Source organism: Tenebrio molitor, chromosome X (genome assembly GCF_963966145.1).
Source record: "Tenebrio molitor chromosome X, icTenMoli1.1, whole genome shotgun sequence".
Lineage (NCBI taxonomy): Eukaryota > Metazoa > Arthropoda > Insecta > Coleoptera > Tenebrionidae > Tenebrio > Tenebrio molitor.
Genome location: NC_091055.1, coordinates 3,456,672 through 3,477,550, shown reverse-complemented (window position 1 = coordinate 3,477,550; position 20,879 = coordinate 3,456,672). Strand labels below are relative to the sequence as shown.

General features: G+C 34.5%; 1 protein-coding gene across 2 annotated transcripts; it reads left to right on the top strand.

Annotated features, from left to right (window-relative positions):
• The first annotated feature begins 1,370 nt into the window (after positions 1-1,370).
• Positions 1,371-20,033, top strand: LOC138140179 (tyrosine-protein kinase Dnt-like). 2 transcript variants are annotated; one of them, XM_069060980.1, is made up of 12 exons: positions 1,378-1,559; positions 4,497-4,624; positions 7,163-7,269; positions 7,323-7,453; positions 9,970-10,144; positions 11,265-11,469; positions 12,477-12,645; positions 13,252-13,411; positions 13,466-13,615; positions 13,674-13,833; positions 17,113-17,249; positions 17,300-20,033. In XM_069060980.1, the coding sequence occupies exons 1-12, from the start codon at positions 1,466-1,468 to the stop codon at positions 17,409-17,411; spliced, it is 1,728 nt and encodes a 575-aa protein (XP_068917081.1). In that variant the 5' UTR covers positions 1,378-1,465; the 3' UTR covers positions 17,412-20,033. The 2 variants fall into 2 exon arrangements, with proteins under 2 accessions (XP_068917082.1, XP_068917081.1); XM_069060981.1 differs by lacking the exon at positions 17,300-20,033 and having other exon boundaries at positions 1,371-1,559; positions 13,674-13,867.
• Positions 20,034-20,879: the final 846 nt, after the last annotated feature.

The window sequence follows — 20,879 nt, the reverse complement described above, 5'->3', positions numbered from 1 at the left end:
AAATTTTAAATTAATTTAATAGAAGTGTTTTTCAGATGCTGCTATATCTGGGAGTTAATAATTATAAACTTTGTTGCCCGACAGGATACATCCTAATATATTTTATTTGAAATGTAATATTTAATATCTTACCTAGAATTTATTAAAAACACAAATGCAGAAGTTACCTCTCTGAAAAATAACAGTTTTCGTAAAATAATACTTGCTTATAATGTTCATAATAATTGCAATGCAAATGGTTCCCATTTTTTTTGGTTTCCCTGTTTATATTTATTTGGTTTTCTTTTCGCTTCTTCTAAAACAAATCAATGTACAAACAACTTTTCTCAAAAAGAATCGTCCAGATTATTGTTTCTCTTTCTAGCTACACTGCTCACAATATCCATAACGATCACAATACATATCGAGTGTTCATTTAAGTTTCTCCACTTGTCACTCTGCAGAGTAAAAACAAACAACGCAAACAGTGAGGTTATATTTTAGACAGCTGATCCGTGATCTGTAATCCGTGGTCCGTTCACGATCGACTCTTTAACATAAACTATGAGGAGAAATTTAAATGAACACCCAATATAATCAGAATGAATGAAACAAGTGTCATTCTGTTTTGTTTTATTTTATGACAGAAATAAATTTATTTCCAGACTTATTGAAAAATCATAGAAAATTTATGGTAACCCTATCAACCAATTTAATTCAAAAATTAAAATGTCAATTGTGTTATTTGAATTTTAAAAATACGTAACTATAGAAACAGTTCTAAAAAATTATAGTTGGAGTTATTTTTCTATAAAACGCAGCTGTCAACAATTTCCATGACGGTCATAATATATATCTTTTATTGACATTTGTTTTAAAAAATAATTTTATTACAATATTTATCACAAAATCAAAATGTTATGAGAGAGAATTATTTGCGATACAATTATGGTGGATGCGCTGGGTCACAATTGCGCGGACAACTTACTCCCATAGAATTGTGTTTGGTTAATTTGAAATAATTCTGTACTTAACTCAAACGAACTTTGATCGTATTTAAGTATACATTTTGAAATTAGTGTCATCGTTGGTTAGAAAAAACCGAAACGGGCAGCGATAAACAACAGATGTCACCAGAGCACGCTAGTATTAAGTAAGATACATAGCTGTCAAAGCTTTTCGAGTAACTTAATAACAGCTAAGTGTAACTTTATATCGCGGTCAATAAATCACGCTTAGCTATATTTTCAGTTGGTCGCTGAAAGTGGAGTTAAACCGCCTTGATTGTTTATTAGCGACCATTTGTATCGACATGAAATATCGTAAAACAATTTGCTTTTGAGTAACGCCAGTTTGGTGAATCGGTAACGAACGGTAAACGTCGTCCGCCGTCGCTGTCATTTGGCAATGTTCTAACGAATTGTAAACGGGCGCCGGAAGCTTTTCAGTGGCGGCTGAAGCCGCGCCTGAAAAGGACGTGTCAATAATGTGGACGTTACTCTTGTTAACGTTTTTGACGGCGAGAGCTTACACGCACCTCAATTTTTTTATAACACAAGAAGAAGTCATGAAACTTTTAGGTAAGACCAAAATCGCTTGTCCGAAACGTGTTTGTTTTTTATTTAGACTTGTTGTGTTGTCCGCATTCTAGCTTATAAGGCTTATAAGATATTCTAATGGAAAGCAATTCGTACTGATTTAACCCCCAACAGACCAGTTGATGGAGATTGCCACTCGCCTATTTAATGACATGTTTCTATCCTCTTCCCGCGTTTGTTTGCGTCTCTAAAACAAATACTTTGTTTTTTAATGATCAATTTATTACTCCGCGCCGGCACCCAAAAAGATAAGACATTATTCTGTCAAGAAAACTATACTTTTATTGACCGTTATGAGTGTCTACCGTAATTTATTGCGATTCTTTTATTACCTATAGACAACATCGTAAACCCTTAAATATCTTTCCATTGATTTTCATTTCCTAGAAACCGAAGCTAGTAATAATTGACAACAATCGATTATTTCTTTACATCTTTCCTGTTTACATCACACACCAATTCGTACAAAAATTAGACGCAAATCATATTTTACTCAGGCAATAATTATGCAAACACAAAAGATACATTTCAAGCGCTATTGACGCACAATTATCATATTTTATTGTTCAAAGTAGAAATTTAAAAGTTAAAAGTATGTTAAAAGCACATTTCAAAGCCTTGTCGGTATCAATATCGCTCAAATTCCTTCTATTCGAGTTAATTTAAAATTCGCTGTCAATTATTGTCACTTCGATGACTCTATAAACACTTTTAACAGTTTGTTTTGGACGCAAGGAAGACGACGCAGTACAATTCACATTTAATATACATCGTCAACAAACAACTTTAATTTGACAATTTTATTTTCGATTATTGTCAATATTTGTCCGAAAAATAATTTGTCCAGAATGACTGTGTGCTTGCTTTTTATGTTTTTGATGTTTTTTGGATACAAAATATGTAGTTCTCCATTACGTTTATTTGGTGTCCGACGCGTGACACCAACTTTATTATACGAAATGGAATATCATACATTTCTACATCCACGCTTGTTTATTCTTGGAAAATTCCGCATATATTTGATCCTATTGTAGTGAAGTCCACTTTTGTCATTCACGTCCGGTAACTATTATTAGATAAATTGTACACACGGTATAAAGTCAGAAAAAATATTTCATGAGTTCATTATGTCTCACGTACTGATCCAGTCAAATTATTTAATGAAGAAATTAATGAAGCGAGAGAAAAACACTCGTTAAGGAAACGTCAATGAAAACCAAGCCTACTGATATCCAAGTTGTCCTCGTGAAGATGATTAGATCTGAAGAAAACTAACCTAGTTCAACGATTACCTACTAGTTACAACTTTCTTATCTACCCTACAGCTGTGACTACTCCTTACCTGCTACTGTCTATTTATTAAGCAGTCGCTATCTAAACTGGTTTAAACCAACAGTACACTTACTCAGTAATCCTTATCTAAATTGACTTAAGTGTACTACTGATTTATTTACTAACAATAGCTTAAACACCTTTTATTTGTCTAAAACGTTTGTAATAGTAGGTTGATTATCAAAAGAGTTTTAAAATTCCTGTGGAGAGATTTTTACGAAGTTGAGCTTGGATAGATCGAACCGTTGTGATAAATTATCTTGAAAATCAATCGTTTGAGAGCTAATGAGTGCCTCCACAAATGAGAATTAATCGTTGTTTTCTTGAAACATCTCAAATACCCATAAAATGATAATAAATAGTTAATTACTTTTTTAAAGACAATTTATTTTCTCTCGCGTGTTCCATGTGGTTTCTTTTTGCAGAGCCATTCGGGAATTTCTCGACTCCACCATAAACTAGTTCCTCGTAGTTGTTAAATAATTTAAACCTAATTCATTTGTGCTAAGTAAAAGGCATTGATTTTGCTTCAACGAGGTAAACAAATCGCGAGAGAAGGAAATTATCATTTTTTCAGATCGGGTTCTTTCATGAAAAAACCTCAAGAGTAAAAAACTTTCACTTTGAAATACTTTATCCGAATAAGTCGACCCCCTTCCTACTCCCGCCCTTCTTGTTTAGAGAAAACCACCAAATCCTATTAAAAAGGAAGCCCCTTATAAATTCATTCAACGTGCAAAATCTGAAAATCGCAGCTTTGACAGTTGCCGAAATACTAAAAAACTTCAATTGCTCTTCGATATTCTAAAGGTATCGAGGAGAGTTAATCGGAGCGAAAAATCTACGATATTTGTTGATGCTTTATTTAATTCCCACGACCAAATTTACACTTCGTTTATTTCTGAAATCAATGTCTTCATATTTTTTAAAAAATAATTATTTGTATATTAAGGCCGCGAAATCGTTCTTTAACGTACCGAGAGGAAAATTGTCTCCAAGGCCGTTTTCGGCCGAGACAGGACAATCTCGAGGATGTTAAAGGATTTCGCGGCAACATTTTTTGTGGAAGTAACTCCTCCTAATATAAATTCTGCGGTTTCGAATTTCATAACCGAAAAATCTAAACGCCAGTCTTATATGGAAACTCTTATTTCTATCAAATATTAAAATGACGTTTACTTTAATGGCCGTCGTTAAAAGCACCGGCCGCGAAATTTGATTTCGCGGCCTGTTTTAGGCTCGTTTCTCGTACGGTTGCACAAAAAAATAATTTTTACTGAATTTTTGTGACGAGATAATTTTCCGAGGTAGCAGGATTTCTTTACGGTCGCAAAGCAAAAAGCTTCACTCCACGTTAAAATTATATTCAAACATAAGGGGAATCCGAGGGAGTTGTTTTTGTTTATTTTTTCGTTTGACCTACGTATTTGCACTTTTAATTACATATTTAATCAAATTAATTATTTATTTGACAAATTTTCATTTAATAACAGGACATAGCTCTCCCTGAGTACTGACGTAGGTACATTTTTAATAATACCTAAATGTTTGATTTTTCCCTGTTTTATTCATTTCTCTCTGTTCCAGGTATAAATGCTGAACTGTTTTACGTACAAAAAGGAGTAGTAAATACCTACGCCCTGAACTTTGTAGTTATGATTCCAGCTCACATTTCCGATATTCAATTTTCTTGGCAAAGTTTAACAAATCATTCTGTAAGTAAAATACATTCACCGTTAGATATTAATGCAATGCAGACGTCAAAAAACGTTTTTATTTGAATATTTAAATAACTAGTTTCAAACGAAATGGTTTAGATTTTTATGAATATGCGCCGGAGTGTCTTTGAAGAGACCTTGTGTCAACAAAGAATAAAATTTATAATTTGATAAAATGCACTTTGAAAGCGCAGATGACGGCAAAGCTTTAAATTGGATTTTCAATTATAAATGTATTTTAAGTAAAATTTGAGCTAAACGAAAATTTTCTCATTTCCGGTTACCGAAATGTGCTTTCTATAAACTTTCACAATTTGAGTAAAACGTTGCTTTGACCTGAAACTGAGTTTACATTTTTAAAAGCAAAAACGAAAAAATTTAAATGCCTCATTTCCGGTTATTTGAGGGAGCAGTTTAGACAATAATTGAATTACCTAAAAGACTAGACCCTCTTCACTTCACGTTTTAAGCTTCGAAACACGAAAACCTGTGCGAATAAGCGAACCATAAATGTGTTTATCTTTCTTGATTTTTCAACTATAAAGTATGAACTGTTTTTGATATTAATACGTATTCGTCTTTGTGTTAGCGACAATTTCAACTTTCAATAATAATAGATAGAATATATATAAAACCCGAAGGGAATAAAACGACTGTTTTTGACGTTTATATGTATTTTTCTTTGTGCTAGAGTCAATTTAAACTTTCGGTAATAATAACGCTCACGTCAAAAAATGTTTTTACGTAAAGGCACACCTTTGAGGTTTTTAATTAATTCGGAGCAAAAAGAAAACGAAAAAATTCAATTTTAATCTGGCGGCGGACGATTATCAAATATTTAGTAAGCAACAATGAATGGCTCTTGCAGGGAATGCAAAATGAAAATTTCTAGATTCGGTTGAGCGCATTCAGTTCCAATTATATAATATTGGTTACCCGGGGTAACCAGTTATTGAAGTTGCGTTTCCCAAATCGCACAGTGGTGTTGCCAACTTGATAGCGCTATCTGCAGAGACCTTTATTGAGACCCTAAACCCAGCTCTTGCGATTACTTTTATAATCCACACAAACAGCTGTTTCCAATTATAAATGCACCCGACAGTGCAAACTAATGAAAAGTTTCATTGTAGTTAACGATCGTAAAGAGATAATTAACGGGAGGCAAATTGTATTTGCGCAGAGTCGCAATCAACTTTAAAAAGTGCTAAAGCTCGTTTGTTGTAAAAGTGGGGGGATAAGTCGTTAAACTGGTTTGGCGCTTTACGAATGTCAATAAGCGAAGACAGCTTCGATTTAGATTTTTCAGGTTTTAACGTCTTTAATCGCAAGGGACTTGACAGAAATAACGTGTTTGACAGTACGGATGCTGTTGTGTCAACTTCACACACCGCGGGAGTAAAAATGGAAGAATTTGCATCTCACAATTAAACTCGAAAACTTTATAACTCAGTTATTGTCCGTTGTCGCTAGAGAACTGTGTGCGATGCATTTTTTGATGACAAGAGAGACTGCATTTCCTTAAAACGTGTTATTTGCAAGGAGATCGCTGTCGCAAGATGAGATGGGAAAAACTTTCAATCTGATCCCGTCTGAACTCTAATTGATGTATTTTTTGAAATTTTTGAGTAAAAAATCCATCCAATCTAATTTACTTTTCGGTATAAAAGTGTGTGTCGCAGGCATTTGGTGTCAAGATGTGACAATAAAACTTTACAAATGAAATCCTGAAGTTTAATTAATCTACTTTAAAGTTCACGTAGTGAGTTGCGGTGTAATGAGTAAATACGAGAAAGCAAATGAGCTTCTGTAAGTTTGAAAAATTATCACTTGACGTGTAAAACTCGTTAAAATTAGGCGTCGGAGTCGTGATTTATTTTTTGTGAATTTCACGAATACGTATTTAACACAGTAATTGGCTTTTTGTATCTCTGAATGTAGTATATTTGTTGATTGAGTAAAACCAAGAACACAAAATAATTTTTCCGTCGAGCGGTGTTGTCCCGTTTAATTAAAATTTTTAATGGGATCTGGATCCCAATGTCGATCTGTGATCGAGTTTAAATTATTTAAAATTTTTGCAAGGGCGGTGTTTACATATCAAAAGAAGTGAAGAGGGTTTGATAAGAAGCAAACGGTTAAAGGGTCCTGTGCAGTCAATAAAAACAGAAAATCAATCCCACTGGAATGTCCGGTATTCAATTAAATTTGTTCGATGTCATGTAAGTGTCGAGATTTGACTTCAATTTCTGTTTTTCTTGCGGAACAAGATCTACCGATGCGGTCACTAGAGGGTGGAATTAAAACGATTTACTTTTATCTCAGGGATTGTATTCCCATCCTCGTCGTTTTCCTCTTTTCGTCGGATCCTCAAGCTCGCATTTCCTCCACCGATACACATTGTTACCGCATTTCTACCTAAAACTACAGAGATTTCTAACACTTGAGAAACATACTCCTGATCTTCGGGGAAAATTATCACTTGTGAAATCCTTCGCGATTGCAATTTCGCCTCATTTACAAGAACTCGAATTTCAGCTACCGTATGTGTTAGCTGTGAAGTACGATGACAACGGTGCTTTGTTACCTCCCCGGATGAATATTTCATCAACGGGTTTGATTCCGACGTCGGTACAAACGTTCAGGTTTGTCAATTTGCAAAAACTTGGAGGTGCGTTTTATTGCGATTATATTTCAGGGTTACACTGCTGTGCACAGGACTGAAAAGTGCTGAAACCGAAATATTCGTCCAACTTAATATCACACTCTACGATCAACAACACAATGTCACCTCGCTCAATTTTCGAAGGAACAAAATCTGTCTTAAAGGTATGTTTTAGGATAAAGATTGTCGATGGCGAAAAACCGATATTAAGAAAAAGCGTTTCAGGCGATTCATTTCGGATGCGGTTGTGCCGTTGTGCTCTTTGAAATTATCCTCTCAGACATTTACCTCCGGTTTCTGTTTTCAGACAATTAGAATTATTTCTTTTTACAACGCGAGTAAACAAAAATAATTCCACTACAAACAAACCGTTCCGTTATTGTTAAGAACTCTTGTTTGGAGAGTAGCTCATAATGGGAAAAATTTAATATTATTAGGGAATTACGTGTTAACACAAATTGCAAGGTTGCATGTCTTTTAACACTGACTAACGACCGCCATTTATAAAACGACGAATAATTTTACAAAAATAAGGTTTCTTCGCTGTTTAGTAGACTCAGATAAGTTCCACATTCCACGTAGGTTCAATAGGATTCGCATCTGGTGGACAATTTTCACCTGAACTTAATCTACATTGTTACATAACAAACCGGCGCATCCACCATTTCACTGACAAAATAACTACACTAATTTGATTTATTTTGCCATAAATAACACCAAAAATTACAAATTAGATGGCAGATATTAGAAAATTTCTCATTATCAACGATGTGGTCAAAGAGGCTGCAGAAAATATAATGTACTGGAAAAAAAAAATAAAGCAAAGATAATTAACAATATTTTTTACGTTGTATAACCAACCTAATGGACGTTTTCAGTGTGTTTTTTATTAGATAAATCTGGTTTTGTCCATTTCAGTAATTAAGAATAATTATTTTTTCAAACTTGTTCCCATTGAAAAATATTTTTGATGACATTTTATATTCTATGGTTCTTCACAAGTTGTAATCTAATTTTTTAAATCTCCGAACACATTTTTAGAATACATTATCTAAATACATAACACATTTTTATGTTTTTATTTATACAAGAATCAAATATTCATGTAAAATAATAAATAAATCTACGATTTTTAAGTCAACGATTAACAATAAATGGTAGGCAACCATTTATACAGATGAATTAAAAATGGGTGCATGCGGATGATTTTGATCACGTTTTAATTTAATAATATTTCATCTATTTGTTCGTTGATCAATCAGTTTTCATTAATACACCTCGATTGGAAAGTATCACATTTCTGAATAATCCTAAAATGCAGGATCGGTTATGCAAACACAGGAAATTTACAAAGCGTTTCAGGATTATTGTTGGTTTGCGTTCGGGGGCGATATTTGATTTCCCTCTTTCTCTAAATCCTCGGTAAATTGTTTAGGTACGCTGCAATAGCCCTAAGTAATTGTAGTATTTTTGGGCGCTTATATAAAGCGTCTTCGAAGCCAGTCTGGTAATGGAACCGAGGGCAATTCAAATTGTCTTCAACGTAACGGAAAAAGTGAGAAATAAATAAATTTAACTTGTCTTTTATGGGGCAACAAAAGGTGGAAGCTAAGCAAGAGGAAAGGTATTACGCGGTTGCTGTAGCAACGTTTAAAATGGAATCTATTGTTAGGGACACACAGACATTCCACAAAGAGAATGTCACGAAAAAGTTGATGAAAAATTTGACAGAGGTGACAGTGGATTTGTGGGGAAAATACAAACTAGCACACGTCGAAGAAAAACGATCTCTTAAATCTAAAAGGGAATGTCCACGGTCGCAGTCACAACTTTCTTCACTCGTAGATTTCCCATAATGCTTTTTCAATTTTCGAGCGCTTTAAAAGCGTGCTTTGTGGAAAGTTTTCCGCATACGTCGCGCAACTTAACGACAACTTAATAGTCCTTTTTGATAATAACAGAAACACTCACGCGTTGTTATATATTTGCAATTTATTGATCTTTGGCATGGTCTTGATTTCTGACCGAACGTTTTTAGATAGTCTAGACTATTTGTTCAGAAACCTTTCAGAGAAACTCGCTGTATTTCCATTTGTTGTTTGTTTATTGGCTACATTTGATTGGTATTTTTCTTTCGATGCGTCATAACACACGATAATATACCTCGGGAAATCCATTCTGAAAAAGTCCATTGTGAAATCATTTTTCTTACAAAGCTTTTCTTGCGAGCGTCTAAATATTACTTGCTTCTCAATTCACAAGCTTCTACATAAATTTACTTCACAAATACAAATTATTAATTCCACCCACGTTTTAATTCCATATTTAAAACCCAAACACCAAATAATAGATTTCCATTAATCTTACACTTTCAAGGCGACAAATAGACAAACATATTTTCCAAATACGTAAAAAAATGAATAAAACTTCTTTTGAAAAGAAATCGATTTGAAAATGTTACAGGATGCTTTATAAAATAATAAACGTTAATTTGACTCACATATGACCAACTCTTAGACTAGTTTGTCTATTAAAAAAATGAAATAACAAAACTTGTTTTATTTGAAAATTTAAATCGGAGATTTTCCTTGTGTTTTAAATGAGGGATAAGGGATCAGAGTTTGATAACATACGCAGTGTAGTATAGCCTACAGTGTAAACAGTTCCAGAAAATTTCCAGGTGTTGGGGGAACATATAAAAACGATTCCATACACCTGGACCCAACATCTCTGGAAAACGCAACTGGACCCATGTACGTCGCCGTGGCCTGTGCAGTAGCCATGATAAGTTTAATCGTGATAATCACGTCGGCTGTTTGCATCCAGAACAAGAAAGTTCGATCGCAAGATGTTCAGTAAGTACACAAAACTATGGATTTTCAGTCGAGGTATTTTTATGGATTTTGCGAGAAAGTATAGCTTTTCCCGAGCGGTAAAAAACCAGAACGGTAAAGTAGCACAAGCTAACTAGTGTAAACTGGGGTTTTCGATGAGAACGGCCAGTCTGGTTTGAAGGATAATTTATTTTATCACTGCATCTAAGTAAGAAGCGTAAACAGCTAGTCCGTATATTAGCAGCGAATGTTCAATGTTTATGGTATAGTTTAACGGCATAATTTCATTCCTGCCGAACTGATACATTTATTTATCGCGTAAAGTTGCTTTTCACGCTGACGGAGATTAAAACCGAAACCCTTAAGTAATTATTTCTTGACTCGGCAAAACGTTGCCCCAATAATGAGAATGTGGAGTGCGATGCGGATCCAACAGCTGCAGATTTACATTTTTAGACCAAGAGGGCAATCCGTTTTCGATTACAACAGATACGACGAGCTTTGAGAATTCAAACTTAAATCAACAGTTTATTTAAATATAAATACAACGACTATTAACAATTACAAACCACTAGCCACAGCAGACAACATCCCCTTGGGTACTCCAAACTCGTTTGATTGTTTCAGGATATTCCAGAGGGACTCGCCCTGCTTTCATTTATTCCGTGTTCTTCTATTCCTCTTCGGTCGGAGATATCCAAACGACAAATAAAATTCCTATTTTATTAACAACAAAAAAATGTACAGTTGGTGGGTTTCAACTGAAGCAACTCTTTCCAAGTTATCACTTTATTAAAATTTGTTGCCACCGGAAGTATCTCGAGGGTGATTAGCAAGGGTGCACCATGAAATCAAATTACTTTTAAATAAAGTTTATGTTTGGATTAGACCCGCTGCAACTCATATTTTGCAGAGATTGAGTGGATAACTTGGAGGGGCAAGCATCAGCAGTGGGATCCGCGCTTCCGCATTCTGTTCAATTTGCTGTTAAATTGACCCTCGGTACATAGGGTAGCAAAAAGTGAAACTAAATCATTCAAATTGGCTGGGCATCGAACAAAATAAGTCAATCAGAGAAAATGTGTTTTTACAACGGCAAGTGTTTCGATATTCACGAGGTAATAAAGTTTGTATCTTTTAGCTACATGACGGCAATATACGATAACAATCAACACGTTTTTGTGCGACTTGGGTCAGCTTTGGGAAGGACTTCGAGTGTGGGTAGTGGAAGCTATGCAACAATTGCTAGCGTTCAGAAGTCAGGGTCGTCTCCTTCACCCTATGCTACTAGCGATGCTTGTCAGGTCTCCTATTATGCGTCTTCTAAAGTCATACCCTCACCTCAGGCAAGTTTTTTGCCCTTTCTATTAAAAAAAAATATATTGTCATTCCGGTGAATGTCGTGCCTAATAAAATGAAAGAACTATTTTTTTTTAAACAAACCAACTCGCAGAAGCGTAGATAATCATTTACATTTGTCAGATACGTACTATTGTAATGTAAAGCAGACAATACAGTAGATATAAAAATTACCCAGAGTGTCCCAATGCAGTACAATAGGTTGATTTAAAAAAAATATACTCAAGTCCTATAAGAAATAAAATTCCAACAGAGTTTCTTTCAAAAGTCATAAATTCTTAGTTTTGCTGATAGCGCCTTCTTGAAATTAGGATATTCAAATTTTTACAAAGTACAAACATGGTTATCGACAAACGTCAACCTTGACTGCCATTTTGACGTTTTTTTTAGTCATTCTTGCAAACCTAAACAATTCTCTTTGTAGCAATTCTAAAAAATAAAGTATTTTCAGTAAAGTTATAGTTTCGAAGTACATAATTATTATCTAATAAAAATGTTCCTTGTATTTGTGTTCTTTGGGAGACACTGTATTTTATTTATCGGAGTTTTCCAGCTGTCAAGCGCATTCAAAACCTCAATTAATTTGATTTAAATTTGCGGACTTGTGTAATGAGACGTGACAAATGTAAAAGGGATTTCGACACAATGGGCGTTGCACACAAACGAGTCGGAAAGTTTAATTTCGAATTGAAATTTTGAACATGTGAACACAACTAATAAAAATAACTAGGAGGTTTTTTTTTATTTTTTACGACCAATTTTGTGCACCTTGTGGGCGCTTCCGTAAGTCGTCACCCTTTAAGGTGTCACTATGAGATCCGCTAAGATTTATTACTCCAACATTGCTCCACTTATCGAAAATCAATTGCTCGCCCGAATTTGGTTCGGTTGCGTCTCGTTCAGAACAAAGAACAAGTTAGACTAGGAGATACAGCGATGTATTACTGGTTGCATATGCAAATTTTATAGTTGTAACATTTTTGACAATGTACAGGCGGTTCGTCAGGATGCGAGAAAAGTAGATGTGTCGGAACGCTTGCGCGCTCTGTCGGTGCAAAGGTCAACCATCGCCTTGGAAGAAGTCACGGAAGAGGGCACTTACAGTCAAATTCTGCGAGGCGTCTTCAAAACTCAAAAAACTGTGTTTATAAAAACCACGAAAGGTATGTTTATTACAGTGTTACATAATTTGATATCGCTTAAACAGATATTGTTGGAGCTGTTGGACTTTCCGATATATATTTTTTCACGTAGTTAATGGGTATAATGAGGAATAATCTTGCATTTAAACAGCGCGTCAAGGTTTCGAGCAAGATTAAAATGTGATTATTAGAAAGCAAAATTATAAATTAGCTTTTAGATTTTTTAACAGTTTGTCGTAGCAACATCGACCAAGGATATTCTAATTCAACCGGGACGGGTACTGATGTAACCAAATTTAAATAAGTACACAAATCATGAAAGTTCATAGGGGTGGATTTACCACAAACCCAATAAAACTTTCGTTCAACAGGAATATTGAGATGTAGGGCCATAATGTATTCTGAATTTAAAATATGTTGCTTCATTTTCAGCGACCGAGCTAAGATAACACCTGAAGGGTTTTGACTAGAAAATGCGGAATTCTCGTCCTGTTTTTATTTTTACAAGTCGATAGAAAAAAATTCTTTTAGCGAAGGCGCGACTGTCGTAAAAGCCAGTCCTTCGTAGAATAGTATAATTTGTGCACGTTCCCACAAAATCTGGGTGCCATAAATACGATGTTTCAGAGGCGGCGTCGAAAAGGCAAATATCCTTATTCTTGACCGAAGGGACGATGATGTTCGGAATAGAGCACAAAAACATTTTACCCGTTTGGGGTGTAAACGTAGATAACCCAAAGCAGCCGCTGTTGGTGTACCCGTATGTCAACAGAGGTAACCTGAAGAGGTAACAGCGTTGCGACTATTTGCCCAATAAAACCGTATCTCTGGAATTTTTCAGGTTTTTAATAAAATGTCGCCATAAGGAAGACGACCAGTATTCGCTGTCGACGCAAAGCTTGGTCGACATATCCATACAAATTCTACTAGGTGTGATGTACTTGCACAGCCAGTGCATCTGCTACAAGGATTTAGCCGTCAGAAACTGCGTGTAAGGAAACCGACCACTCGTCCAGAAGCTGATTATTTTTGCAAGATTTTTTTCACAGACTCGATAGCAACTTTCAAGTTAAGATAACTGACAACAGCTTGTCCAGAGATTTGTTCCCTAACGATTATTTCTGTTTGGGCGACAACGAAAATGTGCCAGTTAAGTGGTTACCACCTGAAAGTCTTTTGTATAAACAGTACACGGGAGCATCCGATGTAGTAAGTTACATGTTACTGGTGTGATGTGCACAAAGTGAGTTACGTCGAATTTTTCATTTTTAGTCGTAGCTGTGTAGAAAAAAAGCGTCGCGAAATGCAGATGTTTGTAGTGGTTTGCTTTATTCATGTGTCGGCAACTAGAACTGATTAATTTGATCGAATTTTTCATACAATAAAATTGTTCTGCATGCAGGTGCGGTATTTCAATAACGTTGGCTCTCCTGTCTCTTTGACGATTAGAACAATTGCGATTAAATAAAATATTCACTCGGTTGATTATGTAACGTGAATAATTGAGATCGGCATACAAATACACGACTATAACCCTACAGAAACGAAACATTAAAACTGTCAAGGTTAACAACCTTGATTACAAATTCACCTTTATTTAAAATATTTAATCAAGGATAATGCAAAATCGTCATCAACCGAAATATAAATTTCCCCATTCTGGTTTTTGAAAGTTCTTGTAATACAGAGATAGTTGTACACCTTGAAAAACCATTTTATTATTTATGTTTTCTTTTTATTTGAAAGAAAGAAAGATGATGTCAATAACGCTGAAGGTGAATTCGAGTCGCGCTTCAGTAATTAATAAAGGATAATTATTGCGAGCGAATTCCTTTCTGGTTAGATCTTCTATTGTAAGTTTTCGGATCCCTGATTCGTCAAAAGTGAGATCAGACTTACAAATTTGCTACCGAAAACGAACAAACTTTTAATATTTTATCGATTTCACTTCAAAACCAATTAATTTAAAAACAACCAAGATTCTCAGTTAATCTCAGACGAAAACTTCTATTTTTAAATCAATTAAAACTGCCCTAGAATCCCACTCCACATGTCCCATTAGAAAGGTTATGAAACTTTTTGAGTTTTCTTATTCTTGTAAACTTTAAACCTTTTAAAAGTAGCTAATTAAAAAAATCGGCTAATTCGTAGTGCTTTGTGGTTTTCTTACACAAATGATTTTCTTTTATTTGTAAAATGCACTAATGATAAACCCAAATTTAATTTTTACTGAAAATAATTTTTCCTATAGATTGGTTCTGGTGGAACACCCAGTATCCATAATATAAAGGTGTTTTTTTTTTGGCCTCGAAGTTGGCGTTGAAGAGTCGATTGTGAATGAATCACTCGTCTTAAAAACACTGATTTTTCAAACTGTAGATTAAAAACACAAACAACGCAAAAAGTGAGGTTAGATTTAAACAGTTGATGAACCACTCCTCTTAAAAAAGACTGATTTTTTAAACTGCAGTTTAAAAAAATGCATATTAAAAACATGCAAAAAGCGAGGTTACATTTAAACAGCTGTTCAGAGATTTAATACGGTGATGCGTTCACAATCGACTCTTCGACGCCAACTTCGAGGCCAAATTTAAAAAAACACCCGTTATATTGTGCATTAAATTTACACCTTGTCTTTTAACTTTTAATTGAAACAGTACTTATCTATACTGTTCTATAAAATGACATAATTATTTTAATGTTGTATTTTTACATAGATAAGTTGCTCATATCATTACCTGGGATTTTTGTTGTTACCAACGTTGAATAACAATCATTTGCTATCGGATAAGTGGTGCATTAATGATGCATTAACATCCAATAAAACGTAAAATATATCACTTTTTTTTTCAATCATTCGGTCCGTCTGCGTGATTCGTAAATTCCTCGTAACAGCAACTTAGGGAATGTTTTTAGTACAAAATTTAAACTAGAATTCAAGTATTTATAGATACCAAAAAATTTTTCGAGCCTACTGCTACCAAGTGACGCCAGTCGGAGGTGGTAAATTATTAGTATCACGCTAGGTTGCTAAATGGTATTTTTGTATCGATGCAGAAAAGACCAAAAAATTAAATTGTTACAAATTTATACTTCAATCTAACATAAATTAATCACTACGTGATGGCAGGATTGCATGTGCTACAACAATTTAGAATAGTAAAAAAAGATTCAGTTATTAAAATGTATAAAAAACAATGTAAATGATAATAATTTAAAAAGTGTTATTAGCGCCTTTGACAACAAGCTTTGATTTATTCCGATCAAGTAAAAAACGACGAACGTATTTAAAACTTTGTTGCTCCTTCACCGGACTCAAAAGAGACTAATGTCTCAAGCGGGTCAGTCCCGACGCCCCAAAGTAACCGCCCATTGGTGGAATAATTTGTTTAGGATGATCTTGGGGTGGACCAGTTTCCCAGAACGGTCATAAATTATTTTGGCAATTTTCGGAGCCATTCCTACCGCTCGAAACATGAAACATGGTGTCCTCTTTGCTTCGCAACATTTTGATCTAAAATAAAAGCTCCTGAAAGCTCGTCGAAGAAAAAAATTCCTGGTTGGTCTCAAAATTACTCATCATTACACAATTGTGCAGAGTTAGTGTTACATTTATTTCTCAAATTGAAATCAGAATATAGAGTTGTGTGTGACCTTTACCAGAACGTTACGTTCGAAACACGATAATGATAAAAATGAAACCTGTAATCAACATTGGCGAAGATATACACTTTCCTATTTATGTAAATCTCTCCATTAAAAAGAGTCTGACCTTGTAACAACCATTATGAGGTGTATTTTTATCGCATTAATTACAGGAAGAGAGGATGAATTAACCATGTATTTTCTACAAAATGTCTTCTCGTTGCTCACTTTGTTTTGAAAAATGTGCAAATACACGGTGACAGATTAATTAGAATCTTCGAATAAATTTTATTTCATTTTTATCACTGTTTACGTCAGTTTGAAAATTATGTGAATGTATAATTCGAGTAAATAAAACGAGATGTTTTAAAATTGTATTTGGAAACTCGCTAACACAAATCTACAACATTCGAAGTTTGTTTTCAAATAATTACAACTGCAAAAAAAATATTTTTAACGAATAATCGGGCAAAAACTAACCAATAAACAATATCAGAACAAAAATAACTGCACTCGTAAGAATGATGTTACAAAGCGGAGTAGAATAATTATGCACTTGAGGACAACGAATTGATTCGCAAATATCTTAGGAGTAGTTGGAAGAAAAAAAAACCAAAAGTTGACAGAATTCAGATTTTTGAATTATGTTGTCTATTGTTCAAAAAATGATTGATAAAGGATCGATTTGGCCTAGTTTTGTCTAAGGACTCTAAGGGAAGATTACACCCTCGTTATCATGTCCTGGTCGATCTTCCCTTCCGTGCCGCGCATAATTCTGCAAATCCTCTAATCACAATTATGGGCACTCTAAACCCAATTAAAACGTTATTGTTTGCTTTTCAGTGGTCTTTTGGAGTGGTTATATGGGAACTAACAACCCTTGCGCAGCAACCCTACCCTGAAATTGATCCCTTTGAAATGGGTTCGTATCTCGTGAACGGCTACCGCCTTTCTCAACCTGTCGGCTGCCCCGACGAACTGTAAGTCATAAAATACCCCTTCGCATTTTCGAAAAATTCAGTTGTTGCAGTTTCGCCGTCATGGCGCATTGTTGGTTATCAAATCCCAACGAACGACCGCAACTGGCTCGGCTTCTTTTGTTCCTGCAAGAGTTTTACACTGCACTTTGCAGATTTATATGAAGCGCGGTTTCCGACTGACGGGAAAACAGATGAATGTAAATATAATTTTTGTAAGAAAGAAATATTGTTCTAGTTATTGAGAACCTTCGACGCAGATGTTTAGTAATAGTTTATATTTGCGTATTTTTGTTTCGTAAATACTGGTGTGTAAGTTAAAGAAAACTATTATTAGAAGTGAAACTCTAGTGGTCTTGAAAATTTTCCAAAAATATTACTTTTGATGTATGCACACAACCATCAATCGCCTGCTGGACCCGATTTTATTTTAGGTGATTGATTGCAAAATTCGATCAAAAAAATTCGAATCGTTTTTTGAAATCAATAATCAGTTATTCTCCTAGCACACATGCCTGGTCAACGTGTCAGATTCGTAATAATTGGGTAGAATTTAGAGTCGTACGGTTCGTTACCTCACAGTTGAAGACAAATTAATTTGAACGTTACAAGTTCGTCAGAAAAATAGACCACCGATGCGTAAAATCATTTGCAAACAAATTTCCATCTTCATCTTTCGACGATCGATTTCTCAAAAATTAATCAACTAATTTTCACTCACCTTATCGCTGGTAAACTTAATCTGGCTAAAGTAGGTAAAAGGGACCCATGCGACCTTTCACTGCATAATTTCCCAGCGCAACTTTACTTTCATAATTGTAAATATTGAAAGTTTAGCACAGAATTGGGATGCGACAATGAATCTGTATATTTTTACACAATTATGCCATTCGCCCCAGATTTTACCATCAGTCTAAATTTAAAATTTTGTAATTGTTGGTATTTTCATCTATAGACCTAGACCCGTTTCTTCTATTTTAAAGCACTCATTTCTTCCTTGCCCCCACAAGTTAAAATTTAAATTTAGAGGATATGAATTTAGAGCTTTTCATTATTGCAAAATCATTAAGCTAAATGTTAAGTCGTTAATCTATTTTTATTTCAAAGTTTCAAAGTGCAAAACATACAGCGGGTCGCATCAGTATTTATGCGATGCTCTTAGAAGTGTTGGATTTTCTCATGGGCTATGAGTCATATCTGCGCAAACGACGAATATCGGTATCAAGTAGTAAGCGCTACAAATCGGAAAACATCGTTTTCACTGGTTTATCGCTCCGCTTTCGCGCAGATATTTCCAAGGTCACAGCCTATGAAGGGATCCAATACCTCTAACATTTCTATTCTTTCAACAGGAGTTGCCATCCTGTTAAAATAATTTCATATCCATACATAGTTTATTCCAGCTTTTGGCCTAATTTTTAATCGTTTTGGAATCAATAATCGTTCATTTTAATTTAAATTGCGTGGCTCATATTACGTCAACTAAGAATTTCCAGCTGTTGGCTATTACTGAGTACTGCGAACAGACCACAAAGAGTAGCATAAGCAAATTCATTGTTCCTTTATGTATAATCAATTAACAAAAGTTTCTTTAGTTTACAACGCGGTGTTTCTAGAAGTAGTCGATGTACAACAATTGTTGAAATAATATGTAAGAACCCAACGGTTTGACAAGAACACCCTGTATTCTTACCTGTCTATAAATTAACTATATATCGACTGTTAAGATAATTGTCCAAAAAATAAACAAATTCATCGAATAGGATTTAACAAGTATTATTTTCAATTTGACAACTTGTTCACAAAAAAATTGTCAATCGAGTTCAGTGTTCTCCGATGTGTCAAATATGTGTTGCTCTAATTATTCATTATAATTACCGGATAATCTACTAGAATAAGTGTGCAGGGAAGCGGTATAAAAATGGTTTTCATAATATTGCCAACAGTAATAGGTAAAAGTTTTGGTAGAAAAAAAATCAGGAATTTTTCCAATAAATAGGTACAGTGTTCGAATACGATCAGATTAAATTGGCTTCCCTGTGTCCTCATTTTGTTGGAACAGCCGGTGTATGTGTAATACGGGTGTCATTTAATAGCGTAGAAAAGTAGTAAAATTAGAGTTTACATGGTAAGTGTAAAAGATTTTCTCTGTTTGAAAGAGTACTAAAATAAAATATGATATCATTTTCACAAGTAAATTTGGTAAATTAAAGAGATAACAAAAGTAAACATATTTTTCTACTTTACATTATAATTGCATGTAATTTACATAATTTTCGGCGCAACTGTTAGACTCAGTTCTGAAGGTCGGTAACAGAAATTTCCTCATTTGTTCTTTATTCATCGAAATAAAATTCGTAAATGGTGTACAGGGTTTAGATGGATGTCCGAAATAGGCGAGGTAGTGGTACGAAAACGGGAACAATATAGATCTATCCAAATAAATGTTTCTATGGGAATATGTTTATATGTCAAAATAATTTGTAACCTAATAACAAGTTGTTGCGTTATTGTTATTACGTTCTTTCTAACAATTACGACAATTTTCAACGTTTTACTAAGTGATGTCGAAATTGAAATAAATTTTTATTGGTGAAATTAAATGACATTGAACGAAACAATGACTTGTTATTACTTTAAGTGTTCTTACTGTTAACTGGATACGTGTGCTGTGTTCATGAACGAAACCTAACTTAAGTCCGCAATGTACGTTTTTGTTTCAACCAAATGTTTTTATAATACCCATGTATGTACATATATGTGCAATATATTTTAGATAACATACAAGCGTCTTTTTTCCCAAAGGTTCTAAATCTCGCCATGAAAATATATCTCCACATTACCCAACCGTATCCTTGCTCTATATTTACATAAATTTGAAAACAGCGGAAGCTGAAATTTTCGTTTGGTTGTTGCGTCAGAACTGTAACAATGACTCTCAGAGCAAATGTCTCGAAATTTTACAACACAAAAACTGAACTTACGCGTTCGGAACCAATAAAATCGTTTTTGTCCGGACACTTTATGACCCGCGACCATAAAACGACCGGCCATACAGAGATACACTTTATGGCCGGCGATGTGACACTTTCGGAAATTTGCGACAAAAACTCGGTCACTTGATTTCTGCGCTAATTGAAAAAATCCTCTCGAGCTACATGTCGTTGAGCAACGGATAAAAAATGCAACGAATCGAAAGTTATTTGTTGTAAACCGCTTAATTGGAGTTTCAAAATGTATTGTTTCTGTAATTTATTTATCAGGCAAAAAAGAACAGGCACAATTCTCCATTCAAGGTTGAAATTTAAATTTCGAGAAATTAATCTCAAATGTGACATTGAAAATTCTTTTTCTTGTATTTATTATTAAGAGAGGAACGGTTGTTATTTATAACAACACGTCACTCTGTTTATACATCACAACAAAATTGAACATATTTATTACTTTTTACCAGTGGCGGCTCGTCAAGGATCGAGACGATCTAACCCTGCATAAACCAGTTTCACTAACAAACATCCAATCAGAATTACTCTCCATTTAAATCTACATATTTAAGTCTTGATCTCTACTTCTCGATGCACAAAGTGTCTCTAAAAGAACGTATATCAAGGAGTCCTGTGGAACTGCAATATA

Excerpts from the sequence above, each read along its gene's own strand:
- LOC138140179 (XM_069060980.1), top strand. The coding sequence starts at position 1,466 with ATGTGGACGTTACTCTTGTTAACGTTTTTGACGGCGAGAGCTTACACG. Across the intron at positions 7,454-9,969 it reads GAACAAAATCTGTCTTAAAG|GTGTTGGGGGAACATATAAA; the intron begins GTATGTTTTAGG and ends GAAAATTTCCAG. Across the intron at positions 11,470-12,476 it reads AAGTCATACCCTCACCTCAG|GCGGTTCGTCAGGATGCGAG; the intron begins GCAAGTTTTTTG and ends GACAATGTACAG.